Source organism: Mycothermus thermophilus (genome assembly GCF_041956435.1).
Source record: "Mycothermus thermophilus strain CBS 625.91 unplaced genomic scaffold VTJ04scaffold_3, whole genome shotgun sequence".
Classification (NCBI taxonomy): Eukaryota; Fungi; Ascomycota; class Sordariomycetes; order Sordariales; family Chaetomiaceae; genus Mycothermus; species Mycothermus thermophilus.
The window spans coordinates 1,869,402-1,888,169 of NW_027191429.1; the positions used below are offsets into that span (position 1 = coordinate 1,869,402).

General features: G+C 57.2%; 8 protein-coding genes across 8 annotated transcripts; 5 read left to right on the forward strand and 3 right to left on the reverse strand.

The window, feature by feature from the left end:
- Positions 1-1,604: 1,604 nt before the first annotated feature.
- On the forward strand, positions 1,605-2,644 carry VTJ04DRAFT_4797 (uncharacterized protein; the record flags this gene model as incomplete). The annotated part of the gene is made up of 2 exons (XM_069362842.1): positions 1,605-1,803; positions 1,884-2,644. The coding sequence occupies 2 exons, from the start codon at positions 1,605-1,607 to the stop codon at positions 2,642-2,644; spliced, it is 960 nt and encodes a 319-aa protein (XP_069219749.1).
- A 42-nt stretch (positions 2,645-2,686) lies between these two features.
- On the forward strand, positions 2,687-3,127 carry VTJ04DRAFT_4798 (uncharacterized protein; the record flags this gene model as incomplete). The annotated part of the gene is made up of 1 exon (XM_069362843.1): positions 2,687-3,127. The coding sequence occupies one exon, from the start codon at positions 2,687-2,689 to the stop codon at positions 3,125-3,127; it is 441 nt and encodes a 146-aa protein (XP_069219750.1).
- A 941-nt stretch (positions 3,128-4,068) lies between these two features.
- On the forward strand, positions 4,069-5,358 carry VTJ04DRAFT_4799 (uncharacterized protein; the record flags this gene model as incomplete). Its single annotated transcript, XM_069362844.1, has 1 exon — positions 4,069-5,358. One exon carries the CDS (start codon positions 4,069-4,071, stop codon positions 5,356-5,358), a length of 1,290 nt encoding a protein of 429 aa, XP_069219751.1.
- Positions 5,359-6,235: 877 nt separating this feature from the next.
- On the forward strand, positions 6,236-7,722 carry VTJ04DRAFT_4800 (uncharacterized protein; the record flags this gene model as incomplete). The annotated part of the gene is made up of 3 exons (XM_069362847.1): positions 6,236-6,376; positions 6,448-6,538; positions 6,620-7,722. 3 exons carry the CDS (start codon positions 6,236-6,238, stop codon positions 7,720-7,722), a joined length of 1,335 nt encoding a protein of 444 aa, XP_069219752.1.
- A 731-nt stretch (positions 7,723-8,453) lies between these two features.
- Positions 8,454-9,419, reverse strand: VTJ04DRAFT_4801 (uncharacterized protein; the record flags this gene model as incomplete). The annotated part of the gene is made up of 1 exon (XM_069362848.1): positions 8,454-9,419. The coding sequence occupies one exon, from the start codon at positions 9,417-9,419 to the stop codon at positions 8,454-8,456; it is 966 nt and encodes a 321-aa protein (XP_069219753.1).
- Positions 9,420-10,264: 845 nt separating this feature from the next.
- Positions 10,265-10,726, reverse strand: VTJ04DRAFT_4802 (uncharacterized protein; the record flags this gene model as incomplete). Its single annotated transcript, XM_069362849.1, has 1 exon — positions 10,265-10,726. The coding sequence occupies one exon, from the start codon at positions 10,724-10,726 to the stop codon at positions 10,265-10,267; it is 462 nt and encodes a 153-aa protein (XP_069219754.1).
- A 715-nt stretch (positions 10,727-11,441) lies between these two features.
- On the forward strand, positions 11,442-11,744 carry VTJ04DRAFT_4803 (uncharacterized protein; the record flags this gene model as incomplete). Its single annotated transcript, XM_069362850.1, has 1 exon — positions 11,442-11,744. One exon carries the CDS (start codon positions 11,442-11,444, stop codon positions 11,742-11,744), a length of 303 nt encoding a protein of 100 aa, XP_069219755.1.
- Positions 11,745-11,761: 17 nt separating this feature from the next.
- Positions 11,762-18,754, reverse strand: VTJ04DRAFT_4804 (uncharacterized protein; the record flags this gene model as incomplete). The annotated part of the gene is made up of 4 exons (XM_069362851.1): positions 11,762-11,815; positions 11,886-15,515; positions 15,581-18,039; positions 18,115-18,754. The coding sequence occupies 4 exons, from the start codon at positions 18,752-18,754 to the stop codon at positions 11,762-11,764; spliced, it is 6,783 nt and encodes a 2,260-aa protein (XP_069219756.1).
- Between the last annotated feature and the right edge of the window lie 14 nt (positions 18,755-18,768).

An 18,768-nucleotide genomic window follows, 5' to 3' on the forward strand; every position in this document is an offset into this window, starting at 1 on the left:
CATTGACACCAGCAACAGACGGCAATGCCAAACGCTTTCATCCAGATTGCCGTCGTCAGCAGGACGCACACACACACACCATCGAGAATCCGGCACCTACACTACACTAAGTACACCATAGGTCCAGACCACGATCGTTTTCCTTACGGCACCCCTTGACGGTGGGGTCTGGCTACTTGTGCTTGTTGTTTTTCGATTGCGTTGACAGCCTGCCCTGGTCGGTGCCGAACCGGCCGATCTCAGCAGCGAGCAAGATCTGGCGCATGAAGCCTGTCCGCCTGTTGCCAACAACACAAACACAACAAGTCTTCCTGTACATAGTCTCCCCGGCCAGTCGGCCGCGACGCACGCTGGGTCGCTTGGCCCCCCGCCCTGATTGCCCATTCAGGCCAGACATGTCAACCATCGTGGCTAGCGGCTGGAGGCACTGCCAGTCCGGCGCCTCGGTGGCTCTCCCGCCAGTCGGTAGCTAGCGCAGGTGAGGACCATGAGCTGGACAGGGCTGGCTCCCAGGACTGACACCTTTCAGTGGCCGCATCTGCATTTGCGTGTGGTCGCACACACTTGCCAGTCGATTTCCAAGCTCCTACACAGTAGGTGTTTGTATTGTGTCCAGGTGTGTTGGTCGGTCTGATATTAGGGTTGTTGCTGGCTGCAGCGAGCTGCGCTGCGAGAGCGAGCTGGATGAATCCGGCTGGCTGGCGAGATCGCGTGCCTGTCGGGTCGGGTAGTATATATCGCAGGCCGCTTCTCCGTCATCCAAATCGCCACGACTCGCCCCAAGCGGAGAGCCGTTGCATCCGCATCTGCACTAGCAATCTGTCGAGCAGCAACAGGCGCAAGCCCGCAAACAAGCTCGCAACATCACATCCCTAAAAGGCGACACCGCAAAGCGGTCTCGTACTGCATCACCACTCCCGCCTGGCCATGGGCACACGCGGCTCCACTCGACGCATCTCGACATCAGATGAGCGAGTCCACCGCCCAGACATAGCCTCTTCCGGCCCCACACTCGGATCTGCACTCCCCCCCTTCCCCCCTGGCTTGTGTTCGTGGAGGTCGCTATTATTTATTCAGAAAGCGACCACATGCTTTGACACATCTGTTCTTGTCTCCCTGTGTCGCAAAGAACCCCCCATTCTGCGAGTCTTTGCCGCCGTTCGTCGAGTGTCCTTCTCGTCGATATAACGGCATTCTCGCCCTCGCCTGCTGCAGCTTGCTATTGCCCCGCGTTCACCTGATTCCCTGGGAACCTCGTGTTCGTGCCTCGACCCGCCCATTTGGGTCTTGCTCTTGGCGATAACTTTGATTCCGTTTCACGAACCGGTTTTTGAGGGAGCTTCTTTGGGAACGTGGTTGCCCTGCATTCGACACATTGATTTTGGAAGCCCATCGAACTGCTCTCTCTCACATCGATATGAGCAGCTCGCCGGCCTGGTATACCCAAGTGTTGCTTGTTGGACGGACTGGCAACCGACGGCCTCGTGCTCTTGCTCCTTGAATCTCCCAATCACTACCAATCAAGCTTTCTACGCTAGTATCCCGTCTATATCCTCAGCCGTACTCATACATACATCCACATACATCCACCCACCACCACCACCATGAAGTCGGCAACCATGGCTACCCACTCGCCCGATTACTCGGATGACGATATGGACTTTGACGAGGAGTACTTCACCCGCACCTACCAGCCCTTGTCCAACCTTCCGACGCCGCCGCCTTCGTCGCGCCAGTCACAACCTGGCCAGTGTCCCCGCGGCCTCCTGGAAGATGGAGGCCTGCTCGACTCTGCATTGTTGGGTATGTTTTGCAGGATGCCTAGTTCAGGGAAATTGCTGTTTCGTGGGGGATCTTATTTTTCTAACGGCATTCTGGAACAGGGCCGGCAATTCATCTCACCAACCTCATTCCTCCAGCGGCGTCCCTCACCACGCCATCTGTCTCTCTCGTCCACGAGCTCCTCGTTCGCGCAGACTTGCCAACGGATGTCATTGCTCTGGCAGTGTGCATTTTGGACTCGCTCAGCTCCAAATTCTCACTCAATTGGCGCCTTCTCTGCCCCTTGGCGCCGTGCGAGCCCGCCACCCCAGGCGGCATTACCGACCCCTCCTCAAAACGCCATTCGATGCAGGCCGCTTTCCCGTCCACCCAGCTGCACCTGCATCAACAGCAGCAACAACTCCACATCGACTCGGTTCGCCCAGAAATCATCGTCCTCAGCGCGCTCATGATCGCCTTCAAGTTTCTCGTCGACTGCCAGGAACCGACGCGGTACTACCGCACCGCGTGGGGCAAGGACCTGTGGACATCGGACCAGATCAACGTCACGGAGCGGTGCATCATGGAGAATTTGGGATATCGCATCCTGCCGCTGTGGGATCCGGTGCTCATTGAGGACGCGAAGAGGGATATGCAGAGGGCGGCAAGGCAGGCTACGATTTCGCGCTCGCCATCGGCACCGTCTGTGTCGTCGTCACATCAGAACCACCCCAGAAACGGGGAGTCGCACAAGCGCGCCGTCAGCTCGGCCGAGGGATCCCTCCTGCGGCATCATCACCCCACTCTGCTGCCCTTGACGCCGGCGGAAACGCCCGTGTTGGAGAAATCACAAGCAAATGCGCTGGAGCAAGTTGCTGGGTGAAAGGGACGTGTAGGGCGCGGCGGGAACGAAGGAGAATAAACAATGGAACTACCAGCCACTGAGGACACAAGGCGGCGTCGGGGGCGTTCGGTTCTAGGACTCGGCGTTATGGGGTTTTATTTCCTTAATACGTCTTTTAGTCATGATACCACGGGATACCATACGGAGGATGGGACGGGAAACCAACCTTCATATCATTCTCTTCAACACCCCTTTGAAACGCGGTCAGAGTACCAGGCAACAGACGAACAGCAATACCATCATCATCACAGGGATCGGACAAGTGGGGTTGGAGGGTTCGCGGAAGCAGGAAAGCAAAGAACTCAGTGTTGCCTATTCTTGCTGACACCAAATTTGGTGGAAGATGAGCGGATATTGTTAGGAACACACGGGATGGTTGATGGTACCATTACCTTGGGTAATGGATCTGTGTGGTTGGCCATTGAGCGAGTATACTCTTTTGTCGAAAGACAACTGACTTAGTACCGTATTAATAATACAACCACATCATCTGGATGAAGGAATCCGATGAGTTGTTCTTGAGGACACAGACCTGGTTGCCGTAGGTGCAGTGAGCGTGATTCTCGGCTGCGGCGTTGCGGCGCTGCAAGCTGTCGGTGAGACGTGTTTGTCCATACATAATAGTACGGTGAGGACGGTCTGAGATAGTTGGACAGCCTGACAAATACAGGGTCGTCGTCGATGGTACCTCCTCAGCCCAAAATGTATGAACAGGAGTAGCGATGGCCTGGAGGATTCTCGAAGCTGACAATGCCGAGATTACATCGGTTTGAGAGTCTGGGCTTGATGCTGGGTGGTCCATATACGCATTAGAAATCTAGCTACATGCCCATGTGGTGGAGGCCGCGGCCCCCAATGTCACCTTACATGGTGTGCCTGCTCGCTGGGTACGCAGTCCTCATCGGCAATGATGATGACGATGCATGGCTTAACGTCTTTTTTCTTGGATGGTGTTGTATGTCCCTTGCATCTACCGATCTCGTCATCCGCGAAGAGGACATACCTACTTAGCGTTGTCTGGGGGCCAGATCCTCCCATGGAACGGTAACGAGCCGAAGGAACCTCCGTCGGCGATCTTTGAGATTGAACGCAGCACGACCACGATCACGTCACTTAACGAGAGCGGAGCTGAAGTAACGACTCCGGAGAAGATACCCAACCCGCCTTAACTCCGACTAGATTGCTCAGAGATGTTGCTATTGCAACTACTACCAGGGACGGTGGAGAGTACGGAGAGTGACGGTCGGGGCAAGAATGGTACTCCCTGTAAGTCCGTGTAAGACGTCACAACCTATACCACAGAGGCCGCCGAGTCTGCGGTATATAATGCCCCGGGCAATCCCCAGGCCGAGCTTCTGGTGTGGTTAGACAGCAGGTCTCTTCACGGTCCAGAAACAGACAAGATGGTCTCGATGCGTCTTCTCACCCTCGGAGCCCTGGCTCTTGGGGCCGGTGCTCTTCCTGCTGACAAGCGCTCCTCCACAACATCCAAGGCCGCAGAGCTCGATGAGGTCTTCAGCTCAGCCGTCCGCGAGAAGCGGGTGCCAGGCATCGCCGCCCTCGCCCTGAACCGCGACGGCACCGTGATCTACAAGAATGCCTGGGGCACCATCAACATCGACGACCCCTCCTCGGCGCCCATCACCTCCTCGACCAAGATGGAGATTGCATCCCTGACCAAGTCTGTCGTCAGCGTGGCCGCCCTGCAGCTCGTCGAGCAGGGCAAGCTGAGCCTCGACGATCTGGTCGAGGACTACCTCCCGCGGTGGAAGAACGCCACGGTCCTCGAGGGTTTCACCGACGACGGGGAGCCCATCACCCGGCCGCCCAAGACCAAGCCCAAAATCCTCCACCTGGTCACCCACAGTACCGGTGACCCGTACTGGATCATCAACACCAACATCAACCGGTATTATGAGTGGGCCACGGCCAACCAAGTCCCTATCGACACCCCCTTCCCGCTCGCCGCCGACCCCGGCACCGGGTGGTACTACGGCACGAGCACCGACACTCTGGGCTACGTCATCGAAACCATCAGCGGCCTGCGCTTGGACGAGTACATCGAGCACAACATCTTCCGGCCGCTGGGGATCCGGGACTCGGGCCTCATCACGGCCGAGATGTGGACGCACCGCCGGCACGACAACGGCAGCATCACCGCCGTGCCGCCGACCCCCGTCGACCCGAAAACCACCCCGCCCATCGGCGGCGCGTACCTCATCTCCACCGTCGATGACTACGCCAACTACCTTGTTACTATCCTTAACTGGGGCACGCACCCCAAGACCGGCGTGAAGCTGCTCAAGTCGTCGACGGTCAAGAAGTACGTGTTCACAGACCTACTGCCGCTCGCGGCGGCGCCGACGAGCCCGTGCAAGCCGCCGCCCGCGCACCCAAACGGGGAGGGCGACATAGGCGTTTGGGTGTCCAACAACCAGACGATCAGCTACTCGGGCGAGTTCCTGCCGGGCACGCCCAAGGGGTGGTCGGCAGCGTGGCTGATCAATAACGAGGCCATTCCGGGGAGGAGGAGGGAGAACAGTGGCGCGTGGGCGGGGATTAACAACTTGTATTACTGGGCAGATGTGAAGGCGGGGAAGCTGGGGATGGTGTTTACCAATTTGCTGCCGTTCTTGGATCCGACGGTCCTGGAGCTGTATGACAAGTTGGAGGAGTTTGTGTATTCGGCTTAGGGGAGGGGATGGTTGTAAGGGTAGAGCGAACGAAGGGTGGTTGTGTTTGTAGGTAATTCATAATCTCAGGCAGCAGTGCCAAAGAAGTCATGAATTATGTTCAAGTTGATCAGTCGAGGAGCCTGAGAAAGATCCATGACAACCTGGAACGTCTGTCAATCCGCCACTCCAGAGGAGGCAAGACAGTTGAACCACCTGTAAGTATAGCGTTAGGGTTGCTAAGAAGCCACGCACAGACCATATCAAGTTGTCTTTGGCAACGAGGTTGATCTGCTGGGGCACAACATTCGAAACCAGGCCTGTTGGCTGATCCAGAAGCAGTTGGCTTTATGAAGACCTCTGAATAGTCATGCCCAAACTGTGCCGAAGTTGAAATTTGGCAACCAAGTGTATGTGTTCTGTGCTGCCCAGACTTCAGCTGCCTAACCCTTATCTTGTCGGTTTTGCGTCTTTGCCTCCTGCAGGTCCTCCCAAACCGCCTAAAGGCCCCACAATCTGCAACCCACGAGCCGCTACGCTACCTCCCGGGCATCTCCACTGCTCCATTCAACCACAGGAAACTGGACGCGACCCGAACCGACCACTCCAACGACATCGCTATTGCGCGTTCCGTCATCGACAACTCCACACCGCTTGCAGGATTGCGACGAGACCATTAAACGTGTCGATACATACCCGATCTTAATCCAACACGCGTGTTCTCAATTTTCGCACACCAAAGCGGTCGCAACCACCACTACTTTTTCCATCTTCGCTCCCGCTGCCTCTGCTGCTGCCGCTGCTCTCTGCAGCCAGCGAAAAGCAAGCAAGCAGCTGAGATATCCATTCGCTCTCCAGTCGCACCTCAAAGCCGAAACCAGCCAGCTGTATAGCAACCATGAGCGATATCGACAGAGCCATCGAGCAGCTGCGCGCTTGCCGGCCCATCCCAGAGCATGAGGTGCGCGAGCTCTGCCACAAGGCCCGCGAGCTGCTCGTCGAGGAAGGGAATGTCGTGACAGTGAACGCGCCAGTGACGGTTCGTATATTTCTCTCGTGTGCTGATTCTGAGGCGGGGCGTGTCGCTCGGTGCTGACGGCCTCTTGCCAGATATGCGGCGACATTCATGGCCAGTTCCATGACTTGATGGAGCTGTTTCGTGTCGGCGGCGATCCGCCAGATACAAACTACCTTTTTATGGGTGCGTAGTTTACCTATATAATCTGTACAATTTCCTTCACCACTCGACGAGCTAACCAACCAACCTTTTTTCGATACATAGGCGACTTTGTCGACCGTGGATTTTACTCCCTCGAGACATTCCTCCTGCTCCTCTGCCTCAAAGTCCGCTACCCCGACCGTATGACACTCATCCGCGGCAACCACGAATCCCGCCAAATCACGACAGTCTACGGCTTCTACGACGAGTGCCTGCGCAAGTACGGTAGTGCCAATGTCTGGCGCTACTGCTGCGACGTCTTTGACTACCTCGCCCTGGGCGCCATCGTCTTGGGCGCCTCCAACACCATGCCGCCGTCCATCGACAACGGAACGGTGCCCACCTCCATCTCCTCCCTGGACCGCGACGAGGTGGAAATTGAGGTTCACAACTCGGACGGGCGCATCATTTCGCGCTTCTTGCGCAGCAAAGAACCGTCCGAAAACAGCAAACCCAACGGCGTCCCCCCGGAATCCCTCTCCTCAGAGAACACCTCCTCCTCTTCCTCCCTCCCAAACCTCACTGGCCCACCCGGCTCCGGCGCGTCTGGTTCCAGCGCCGGCTCTATCGGCAACCCCGCCGGCGCGGTCCTCTGCGTCCACGGCGGCCTCAGCCCGCTGATCGACAAGGTCGACAAGATCCGGCTCATCGACCGCAAGCAAGAAGTGCCGCACGAAGGCGCCATGTGCGACCTGCTCTGGTCCGACCCGGACGAGATCGACGGGTGGGGCCTCTCGCCGCGCGGCGCCGGGTTCCTGTTCGGCGCCGACATCGTCAAGCAGTTCAACCGCAAAAACAACCTCTCGCTGATCGCGCGCGCGCACCAGCTCGTCATGGAAGGTTTCAAGGAAATGTTTGACGCGAGCATCGTCACGGTCTGGTCGGCGCCGAATTACTGCTACCGCTGCGGCAACGTGGCTGCGCTGCTGGAACTGCACGAGGACGAGAGCGGGCTGGGGGTGCTGGCGAGGAGCAACGGGGATGTGAATCGTAGCGACGGCGGGATGGGGGGAACGACAACGATTCTGGGGGAGAGCGGGATGCCGGAAGCGGTCCTGCCGCCAAGGAGGACGGGGCCGGGGAGGATGTACAGGGTGTTCCAGGCCGCGCCGCAGGATTCGAGGGGGATGCCGGCTAAGAAGCCGGTAGCGGATTATTTCTTGTGATTTTTATCTCGTTTTCTTTTGGGGTCTCTGGTTTCGTGGTCAGGTTACTGGGGGAAAGGGGAATAATATGGAAACATTTGCTTTTGGGATATGCGTGGGTTTTCTTCTGTGTTTTGTGATGCTTCGGATGACTGGAAAAGGACTTGAGTCTTCTTGATTGAAGCAATTGGAAGGTGGTGATGGCCGGCCTAACGACATTTTTACCAGATGATGGGAGCTGCATCTTGAGTTCCAGGTTGATTGCTGTCTAGACAGCAGTTTGTTAGGTTTAGCAAGGGCGGGTGGTGGTGATGGAGAGACAGTGAGGAATATACCCTTCATGGCGACGATTTGTGAGGAGACCCAAGTTCGGGCCTCAACAATCGATTCATCCATGGTCGTGGTGCAACGTACGCTGTGAAGACGACAAGGCAAACAATAGCAATGATGCCAGCTCAAAAGAATATGATGGGGTTATCCAATGGAAAAGAACTCTTCGTGACTTGTCGATGACAATGACCATATAAATCTTGATAACGAGAACATTCCTAGCAACCAGTTATGTAACAAGAGAAAGAGAAAACGAGTCAGAGAGAGACCAGGAAGATAGGAGGAACATACCATTTACACGATATCCAATGGCATTTGCGACAGCGGTGTACACTAGAATGAATGCTTGTTTATTGTTGTTAGACAAACTACTTATTCTTACAATTTCGCATCGAAGAAAATGAAGGAGAGAGGGGGCTGACTTACCACCAAAAAGGCTCGCCGTTATGCGCCACTATCGTCGCGAGCTTGACTTCATAGTCAAACCTGGCTTCATCCGGCTGAGGCACGCCGGCGTTTTCGTAGGTCAGCGCAAGGAACACTATCATGGAAGCCCACATGCAGTCCCAGCAGTCAGAAAAGAGCTTCTTGCCGGGCAGGAAGGCGTAGGCCCCGAGGGTGGGATTCTCGGCCATGCCGCGCGTCAGCCGGCACGGGGTCGCGTCGTGGCCGCACCGCGGATGCCTCAGCTCGAAGCGGCAGATGGGGCAGCGAGGAGGGCGCGGGATCGGCTGTTCCTGCTCGGTGCGCAGCCACTCCAGCAGGCAGCAGGTTCCGAGAACGTGGCCGCAGGGGAGCAGCATGGGGTCGGTGTCGGCCACGAGGTCCTCGCCGTCGTCGGGCAGGACCAGCTTGGACTCGAAGCAGATGGCGCAGACAATCTTCATGTCCTCGTCGGCGTTGTACTCGGGGCTGAGCATGACCTCGCGGACATTCGGGCAGTAGTTGCTCTTCGGCTCCCACTCGGGGTACCCATTCGGAGCGTTGTGGTCCTGCGGCAGCGGCAGCGGCGGGTTGCCAATGCTGTTGTATGGCTCTGGGAATTCAAGTTCGTAGTCGTTCCCCACCGGTCCGTATAACCAGTCGTTGACGACAACCATGGGGATGTTGTTGTCATTGCTGTCATTGTTGTTGTTGTTGGCAGGTTGGTTGATGCGGTTGATGCGGCGGAGTTGCAGAGCAATGAAGTTATTGACTAAGGCAACAACGGCCTCGGGTAGCTGAGGAATTTGGAGGTTGACGTTATTGTCAACAACATTGAAGTCGGCGATGTCGACGTTAGGGAAGTTGTTGTCAACATCGTTCATCGCAACGTCGTTATTGATAACATTGTTGTTGTCAGGGAAGTTGTTGTTACTGTTGTTCTCAGGGAGGTTGTTGTTGTCCATGTTGTTGTTGTTGTTGTTAGCGTAGACGACACCCTTACGTTGAGTACCTTACCTCTGAACTGGTTTAGAGTCAAGATGGAAGCACAAATGTCGTCTATGCTGGTCGATGGTTGATAGGTTGGTGGTTTGGTGGAGGAGAGCTGGTGACCGGAGCGAGCAAGGAGATGGCTCAATGTAAGCCCCGAAGGGAAAACAAGGCGCCTCATCATGGCTTCGACGACATGGTGGTTATTCTCGGGGACAATGGTTGCTCCTGTCACAGTGGTGTTATTCCTAGAAGGTTGGGAGACAAGGACAGTTAGTAGGGGGCAGGCCTCGAATGTGCTTCTCCACGCCTAGTCAGCAAAACAACATATTGATAGATCAATCTCGAGGAAGAACAAAGGCATTGTGCTGGCTTGGTACCGGGAGCCTCAGGAACCGACAGGATCAAGGGCTTTGTTCTGAACAGGCAAAAGACAATGCCATTGTTTGGATAGCCAACAAAGCCGAGAGGGAGAACAAGAACAATCATTCGCTCATTACAGCGTCCGTAATCTAACCCAGTGCTGGCTCTCACACCTCGTGTCAACGAACACATGGAGAAGCCCCAAAACGAGGAATGCAAGATTGGGTGTACTATTTCATGTTTTGTACATCGACCTGATACCCTCACCATAACAAGCGAGGGTGTATGCTTATCCGAGCCAGCCACCAGTTTTCCCCCTGCCTAATGTTTGAGTTTCCCGCCATGTCCTCCCAAATACCAGAACGCCTCCGCCCCACCGTCCAGCCATCCATCCACCCAAGTCTAAAATCCCTTCTCTCAACCCGACCCGTCTACGCCTCCTCCCTATTCATCCCCCTCACCTATCCGGCCTCCTCCCTTCCTGCTGCCCCTCCCCACCACCATTCGAATGAAACCCCAACCACTCCCCCAATATCCCCCCTGGTTTCGGGACGGGACACTCTCTCTTCCTCGTCCTCCTCATCCTCCTCCCTCCTTCTTGCCCCCCCTCTCCCACCGCCGGCGGCTTGCTGAACTCGACCACATCTCCAACCATTGAGTCGCCCTCCTTCTCACAGCCTGTTTCCCCTACAGCGTCTCTCCTCCTCCTCCTACACCTTGCCCTCCTGGCCGCCCCGTCTGCATCTGAACCGGAATCTTGAGGTGATTGAGAATGTGACCCGCTATCGGCCAATGCCTTGGTTGGCGCCGGACAAGGTAGGACGTGTGGCAAGGCCACAACAAAGAAGCTTGCGACGAGGGTTGTTGCGAAGAGGGAGGAGGTCATGCGCGAGCGGGGGTGGAGGTGAGGTGGTGGCATTTTGGGGTTTTGGCTTTTGGTGCTGGTTTCTTCAAAACTTGCGTCTTTCGAGGATGGGTGGCTCTGCCGCTGGGGCAGGAGGTGGAGGAGAGGAAGATTCGACACCCCAAGATCAATGTCCAGGAAGACTCAGGTAGGTGGTGTCGAGAGAAAGGCAGGGAAGCTTGGAAGCTGGGCTGCGAGATATTAGCACCACTTAGTCTAGTCAAATATTTTCTCAGCAGATCATACTGTCCCACGTAAAAAGAACTTACGAAGTTTCAATCTCGTACAATTGACCCCCACAAACTCCTCCCATAACACTGGCGCCTCGGATTAGCCACGTCGTTGAGAAATTGGTGCTCACAAGCAACTTTGGTGTGGGTAGAAGGTGGTGGTGTGACGACACCAATCTTGTTCTCGATCTTGTCCTGCGCCCAAAAGATCGTGAGCTTCGGGAGGAGCTCGGAACCTGGAGCTCAGAGAGTGGGGCAGATCTGTATCTTATCGCAGAGATATCTAGGGTTAGGGTTGGATGATGGACATTGCCCGGCGAGACGCCTGAACGTACACAATATCATCGAGCCACCTCATGGACACAGACAGAAGGGCCGGATACAACAGCACACCAATCAGGCACTTAATAAATACAAGAAACGCTTCAAAAGCTAAACAAAATGGTGTAAATAATATACAACACATGAACAAACTAAAATGATACAGTATATCCAAATCCATGACGTACAATATACCTCTCCCAAACTTTACCATCCAACCCAAATCATATCACACAGGGTACCAGTTCATCGGCGTGAGCCAATACAAGTCTACAAGCCAAAATCCTTTTTGTCTAAGACGGGATGCGAGTACTCGAACAAGAAATGACAAAACCATACACCTAATTTTACTTTTTGTTTTCCCCGAAATCCAAACCAGCCAAGCCTGCTGTATGAGTGTGTCTGTTTCTGAAAACGTCAAAAGAGCCACCTTGTATCATCTAACCCCATCATCAACATGCATTCTGACAGAGTCATCATAACCAGCCATCGACCATCTTTACGACATGACAAGCGCGAGCAGAGCCATGCGGCAGTAGAGACCGTATCTCATCTGTATCATCATCAGTCAGTAAACCATCATTCATCATCATCTCAGCGAACAACGGATCGGTCCAACTTACCTGTCTAAAATATGCCGCGCGCTGGTCAAAGTCCACCTCCTCCGCCACCTCCTCGTTCCTCGGCAGCGGGTGCAGCACCACCATGCTCGACTTGGCGTGCTTGAGCGTGCCGTTGTCGATCCTGTACGACCCCTTGACAGCCTCGTACTCGGCCAGGCTGGCGAACCGCTCCTTTTGCACGCGCGTGCAGTAGAGCACGTCGGTGCGCGCGATCACCTCGGGCGTGAGCGCCTCCGTCTCGACGAGCAGCTGATCGGCGTCCACCAGCTGCTGGCGCACGTCGGGCGGCAGGCGCAGTTGCTTCGGCGAGACGAGCTGCACCTTGACGCCCTGGTAGTGGCGCAGGAGGTAGACGAGCGAGTGCACCGGCCTGCCGTACAGCAGGTCGCCGACGAAGGTAATGGTGAGGCCGGCCATGGTGCCGAGCTCCTCACGGATGGTGAAGAGGTCGAGGAAGGCCTGAGTGGGGTGTTCCTTGCTGCCGTTGCCGCCGTTGATGACGGGGATGGGCGAGAACTTCTTGGCGACGTCGACGCACTTCTCGTCCGGATGGCGGAGGACGATGGCGTCGCCGTAGCAGGCCAGGGTGCGCAGGGTGTCTTGGAGCGTCTCACCCTTCTGGACCGATGAGGTAGAAGTGGCAATGGCGACCGTGCGTCCTCCGAGGCGCTGCATGGCGGCGTCGAACGATGAGGAGGTCCGCGTCGACGGCTCGTAGAAGAGCGTGCACAACAGCTTGCCCTTGAGGATGTCGAGCACGCCCTCACGTTGCACGCCCACGCGCATCTCCTGCGCCACATGGAACAGCAGACGCAGATCCTGCCGGGTGTATTGCATCACGGACAGGACGTGGGACTTCTTGAAGGCCGAAGGAGCATTGAGCAGCTCCTGAAGAGGCGAGTACGTCGGCTGGTGCGTGAGGGGAGCCAACGGGAGGCCGAGCTCGTCCACACCTGGCCCCTTTGGAACCAACGGCGGAGGACCCGCCACCACACCGTCGGTCGGCTTGACCGTCCGCATGCCAAGCACGGACCTGGGGCCAACGGGAGTCTGCTGCAGCAAGACCCGACGATCGTCAGCAGGAGACATGGGGATGGCAGGCTGCGTGGGCCTGATGGCAGGTGTCGAGACGGTCACCGTCTGCACAGGCGGCGGCGGCGGCGGCAGCGCGCCGTGCGTCGACATATCAGCGCCACGAGGAGCCACATTCAGGATGGCGCCATCCAAGCAGACGACCTGGTCCTGGAAGGTGACGCGCTGAACCGAAGCCTTGAGGGTGCGGCCATTGAAAGGCGACCATGTGTCCAAGTTAAGCACATATTCACGCCCGACCTCGATCTCAACACCAGTGCCCACCTGGTCGTGGAGCTCGAAGATGTCGCGTGGGTTGTCGTGCAGCCTAAGACGGACGTCGTCGATGGTCAGCCTGCCATCGGCAACAGAGGTGAGGAGCAGCGGCACCGCCTCGGCAATGCCCACCGTCGCATCCGTAGGCTTGCCCAAGAAATGGGCGAGCTGGTAGGGCAGACTGCCCACGGAGAAAACGTCAATAACGTCGAGGTGCTCCCAGAGGGCTTGCTGATCCTCGGCTGTAGGCAGGAGCGTGCAGCCAGGATAGTCATCCTGCGACAGATAGAGAGCATAGACGCTGACGTCGCACGTCACTTTGAGGCCCTTGGACTTGCTCAGGGCAATGAGTTTGATGTCGTCCTTCGTTGTGACAGCGGTGACGTGGATGCGGCGGCTGTGCAAGCTGGCAAGGAGGAGAATGGATGCAAGATCCGTCGTGCGGGCATCCGTGAGGATGGGCTTGTGCGTGGGCCAAGCATCGAAGTGAGCCTCGACGGCAGCCACCTTGCTGATATTGTCCGAGAGGTGGTTGAAAGGGATGAAGAGCGAGCCAACCTCGCCAGCCGAGTTGCTGATCTGGTGGGCATTGTCCGAGGTGGCTGTGATGGACAGGTTGAAGTCGCAGTAGGGACCGCGTTTGCCGTTTTGCTGGGCCACCTTAAGCGACTTGACATCCGAAATCGAACCGTCTTTGCCGACGGGCATGATGCGGATCATGCTGAAGCCGGCAGCCACCGAGGCCTTCGTGACGCGCTGCAGGTCGTCGCTGTCGCGAGTGACCAGGCCCGGCACAAAGGCGGCGATGTTGATGAGGCCGGGCAGCTGAACGGTGCGGTGGCTCGTCTGGTAGTCGCGAATGCCAATCTCGAGATCGTAGTGCCGAGCGAGCGCCTCGACCAACAGTTTGGCGTTCTTGACATTGGTAACGAGCGGGATCTGGTAGTCGACAGCCATGCGGCGCGTCTGGTACCCCTTACTCACATAGTTGGCCGGGCGGCGGTACCGGTTGTTGGACGGCAGGTTGATGTACAGATCAATCATGTTCTTGGCAAGATGTTGCGAGAGCGAATACTCGGACTTCTGATCGTCCTCGCCCTTGCCGAGCACCTCAAGGTAGTTGACCTTGACGCCGTTGCTCTCCAGGAAATCGGCCGTGCCGGTGGTGGCGAACAGCTTGTAACCGAGATCCTGCAGCTTCCGGACAGACGGAAGCATCTCCATCTTGTCCTTGTAGGACCCAATGGACAGGAGAATGTTCTTCTTGGGCACCTTGAAGCCCGTCGACAACAGGGCCTTGAGGTAAGCCTCGAACTTGTCGGCACCGAACGAGGCGACCTCACCGGTCGAGGCCATTTCGACACCCAGCACTGGGTCAGCACCCGACAGGCGCGAGAAGCTGAACTGCGGTACCTTGACGCCGACGCAGCCGGGCGGCAGGGTGACCTCGGGATACTCCTCGAATGGAATGCCCATCATAGCCTTGGTGGCCATCTCGATGAGGTCGACGCCCATGACCTTGGACACGAAGGGGAACGAGCGCGACGCCCGCACATTGCACTCAATCACCTTGATGTCGTTGTCCTTGGCGATGAACTGGATGTTGAAAGGACCAGTCACGTTGAGGGCGTCACCAATCTTGCGAGTGGCATCCTCGATGCGCTGGATCGTCGTTGTCGACAGATCCTGAGGGGGCAGCACCAGGGTAGCATCACCAGAGTGGACGCCGGCATTCTCGACGTGTTCCGAGATGAAGTGGCCCACCAGCTTGCCGTCCTTGGCGACAGCATCCATCTCGATCTCCTTGGCGTTCTCGATGTACTTGGTGATGACGACTGGATGCTCAGGAGACACGTCGGCCGCCTGCTGCAGGTAGTTTTGGAGATCGTCCTCCGAGTACACCGTGTTCATGGCAGCGCCCGAGAGCACGTACGATGGACGCACCAACACCGGGTACGACACCTGCTTGCAGAACTTCTTGGCCTCCTCGAAGCTGGTCAACTCCTTCCAGGTAGGCTGGTCGACACCAATGCGGTCAAGCATACGAGAGAACTTGTACCGGTTCTCAGCGGTGTCGATCATCTCAGGAGAGGTGCCGAGCACCCGGACGCCGGCGCGCTGCAGGGGAAGAGCGATGTTGTTGGGGGTTTGACCACCCATGGCACCCAGCACGCCGCTGGCCCCTTCGGTCTCGTAGATGTCGAGCACTGTCTCCATGTTGATGTTTTCGAAATAAAGCCTGTCGGCTTCATCGTAATCCGTCGAGACCGTTTCAGGATTGAACTGGGAGACGTGTCAGCATGGCCATCTCAAGGAATTTAGCACTAGGGAAAAGAACAGTCACATACGTTGACCATGATAGTCTTGAAGCCAGTCTCGCGCAGTGTGCGGATGGCGCGAACCGAGCACCAGTCAAACTCGACCGAAGAGCCGATCCGATACACACCGGAGCCCAGGACCATGACACCATGGTCGTTGAACGTGATGTCGTGCTCGCTGGCGTTGTAGGTCAGGTACAGGTAGTTGGTGAAAGCCGGGAACTCGGCGGCAACGGTGTCGATCTGCTTCACAAAAGGGGTAATTCCAGCCTCGAGACGCATACGGCGAATCGCCAACTCCGTCGAACCCCAGAACTTCGCAAGCTGCTTGTCCGAGAAGCCCAGTTGCTTGGCACGGAGGATGGTAGCCGGGCGGAGAGTGCCTCCAGCGGCCTTCAAGTCCTTCATGCTCTTGGCGAAGTCACTGAGACCCTTGAGGCGGTCCAAGAACCATTTGTCGATCTTGGTCAGCTCCCAGATACGCTCGACAGAGTAGCCGGCAGCCATGGCGTTGGCAATCGCGAACAGGCGCTGGTCCGAAGGCGTCTGGAGCTCGTCGTCAATGGACATCAGGGCGGGGGTCTCGTTGAAACCCAGGTTGTGGTAGTCGATGGAACGAATGGCCTTCTGGATGGCTTCCTCAAAGGTCCGGCCAATGCTCATGACCTCACCGACGCTCTTCATGGACGAGCCCAGCTGGGTAGATACACGAGTGAACTTCTTGAGATCCCACCGCGGCATCTTGACAACAACGTAGTCAAGAGACGGCTCGAAGCAGGCGCACGTCACCTTGGTCACGCTGTTCTTGATTTCCTTGAGGGGGATGCCGAGACCCAGCTTGGCGGCGATGAAAGCCAGTGGGTAGCCCGTAGCCTTCGAGGCGAGGGCCGAGGAGCGCGACAGGCGAGCATTGACCTCAATGATGCAGTACTCCTTCGAGAAGGGGTTCAAGGCGTATTGGATGTTGCACTCGCCCACGACACCAAGGTGCCGGATCACGTTCACGGCCGTGGTGCGCAGCATGTTGTAGTCCTCGTCCGACAGTGTTTGCGAGGGTGCAACAACAATTGAGTCGCCGGTATGGATGCCCAGAGGATCGAAATTCTCCATGTTGCACACAGTAATGCAGTTGTCCTGGCAGTCGCGCACCACTTCGTACTCGATCTCTTTCCAGCCCTTCATGCTGCGCTCGATGAGCACCTGAGGGCTGGCGGCGAAAGCCTTGTTGCAGAGGTCAAGCAGCTCCGCCTCGTTGTTGGCGAAACCGCTACCAAGACCACCGAGGGCATAGGCAGCACGCACAATGACGGGGAAGCCAATCTCCTTGACAACACGCAGAGCCTCCTCGACGTTATTAGCGGCGGCAGACTTGGCGCATTTCTCGCCGATGGAATCCATGCTGCGGGCGAAGAGCTCGCGGTCCTCGGTTGTGATGATGGTCTCAATGGGCGTGCCCAGGACCTTGACGCCAAGAGCCTCGAACTCATCCTTGAGCTGGATACCGACCTGCAGGGCCGTCTGGCCACCGAAGGTGCAGTAGATGGCGTCGGGCTTCTCGTAGATGATGACCTTGCGCACGAACTCGGCGTTGACGGGCAGGAAGAAAACCTTGTCCGCCAGGCCCTTGGAGGTCTGGATGGTGGCGATGTTGGGATTGATAAGCACCGTGTAGATGCCCTCCTCCTTGAGCGCCTTGATGGCCTGGCTGCCCGAGTAGTCGAACTCGCCGGCCTGACCGATGCTCAGACCACCACTGCCGAGCACGAGCACCTTGCGCACCGAGACGCGCGGGTTCTTCCGGTTGTTCTCCTCGACCGTGCCGCCGGGGAAACTAACAGGCTTTTCGAGGAGGCTCGGGTCGGCAGCGCAGGCGGCGGCCGTCTGAATGAAGACATCGAAGAGGAACTCGGTGTCGCGAGGACCAGGCGTGCTCTCTGGGTGGAACTGAACACTGAAATGTGGGCGAGAGGTGTGCATGACACCCTCGTTGCTGCCGTCATTGGCGTTGATGAACAGCTCTTTCCAGTTTTCCGGCAGGGTGCTGGCATCGACGGCATAGCCGTGGTTCTGCGACGTGATGTGGCACTTGCCCGTCACCATGCTGGTGCAGGGGATGTTGTGGCCGCGGTTACCGAACTTGAGTTTGACCGTTTTTGCGCCGGCAGCACGCGAGAGCAGCTGGTGGCCCAAGCAGATGCCGAAAATTGGCGTGCGGTTAGCCTCAAGAGCGGCGGCGATGCGCTTGGTGGTGTCCTCCAAGATGGCCGGGTCACCAGGGCCGTTGGAGAGGAACAGGCCATCGTATTGCTCGGTGGTGAAGTCGTAGTCCCAGGGGCACACCAGGACCTCGACACCACGCTTGAGAAGGCACCTCAGCTGGTTGTACTTCATGCCGACATCGAGGCAAAGGACACGCAGAGGACGACCGGATGGGTGCTTGAGAGCGATGGACTCGGGTGGCCTGTACAGTTTCGGGGTCTTAATCGAGACTTTAGAGGGCACAGATGTCAGCACGGTCCTGTCGCGGCGGCGGGTGCGTTACCCGACAGGCGGCGGCGACTCACCCTCAGCGACGAGGTTCTTTTCGTTGGGGTTGACCCAATCAACCGTCTCGAAGTGCTGGCGCCAGTTGTCTAACCTCCCAGGCAGGGAGAGGTTCTCAGCATCGCCGTCGACGACGCCATTGGTGCCATTGGGCAAATCGGCCTGCTTCTCGAGGAGCATGCGGCCAAGCATGCTACCCTTCTCGCGGATCCGCTTCGTCAGGGCGCGAGTGTCGACGCCATACATGGCGGGAATTCCTTGCTCCTTGAGCCACGTCCCCAGCGAGGACTGGGCAAGGAAGTGTGAGAAGTCCTCGCCCGCATAGGTGGCCGTGACGAGACCAGCTATGTGGATGCGGTTAGACTCGAAGTAGGCAGGCAGATCGCCGAGGAGCTCATCAAGAGCATCCCTCGGAGGTACGCCGTAGTTGCCGACGAGGGGGAATGTGATGACGAGGATTTGGCCGCGGTAGGAGGGGTCTGTGATCGACTCGGGATAACCGACCATGCCAGTCTGGAAGACCAGCTCGCCGGCAATGCTCTTTTGAGCACCAAAGCTATAGCCCTGGTAGACGGTGCCGTCCTCGAGCTCCAGAGCCATGAGCCCTTGAGACTCGGAGGCGAGGGCGGCGGTGGCCGGACGGTAGACTGTCTCAGCCATTGTTGTTGTGTGTT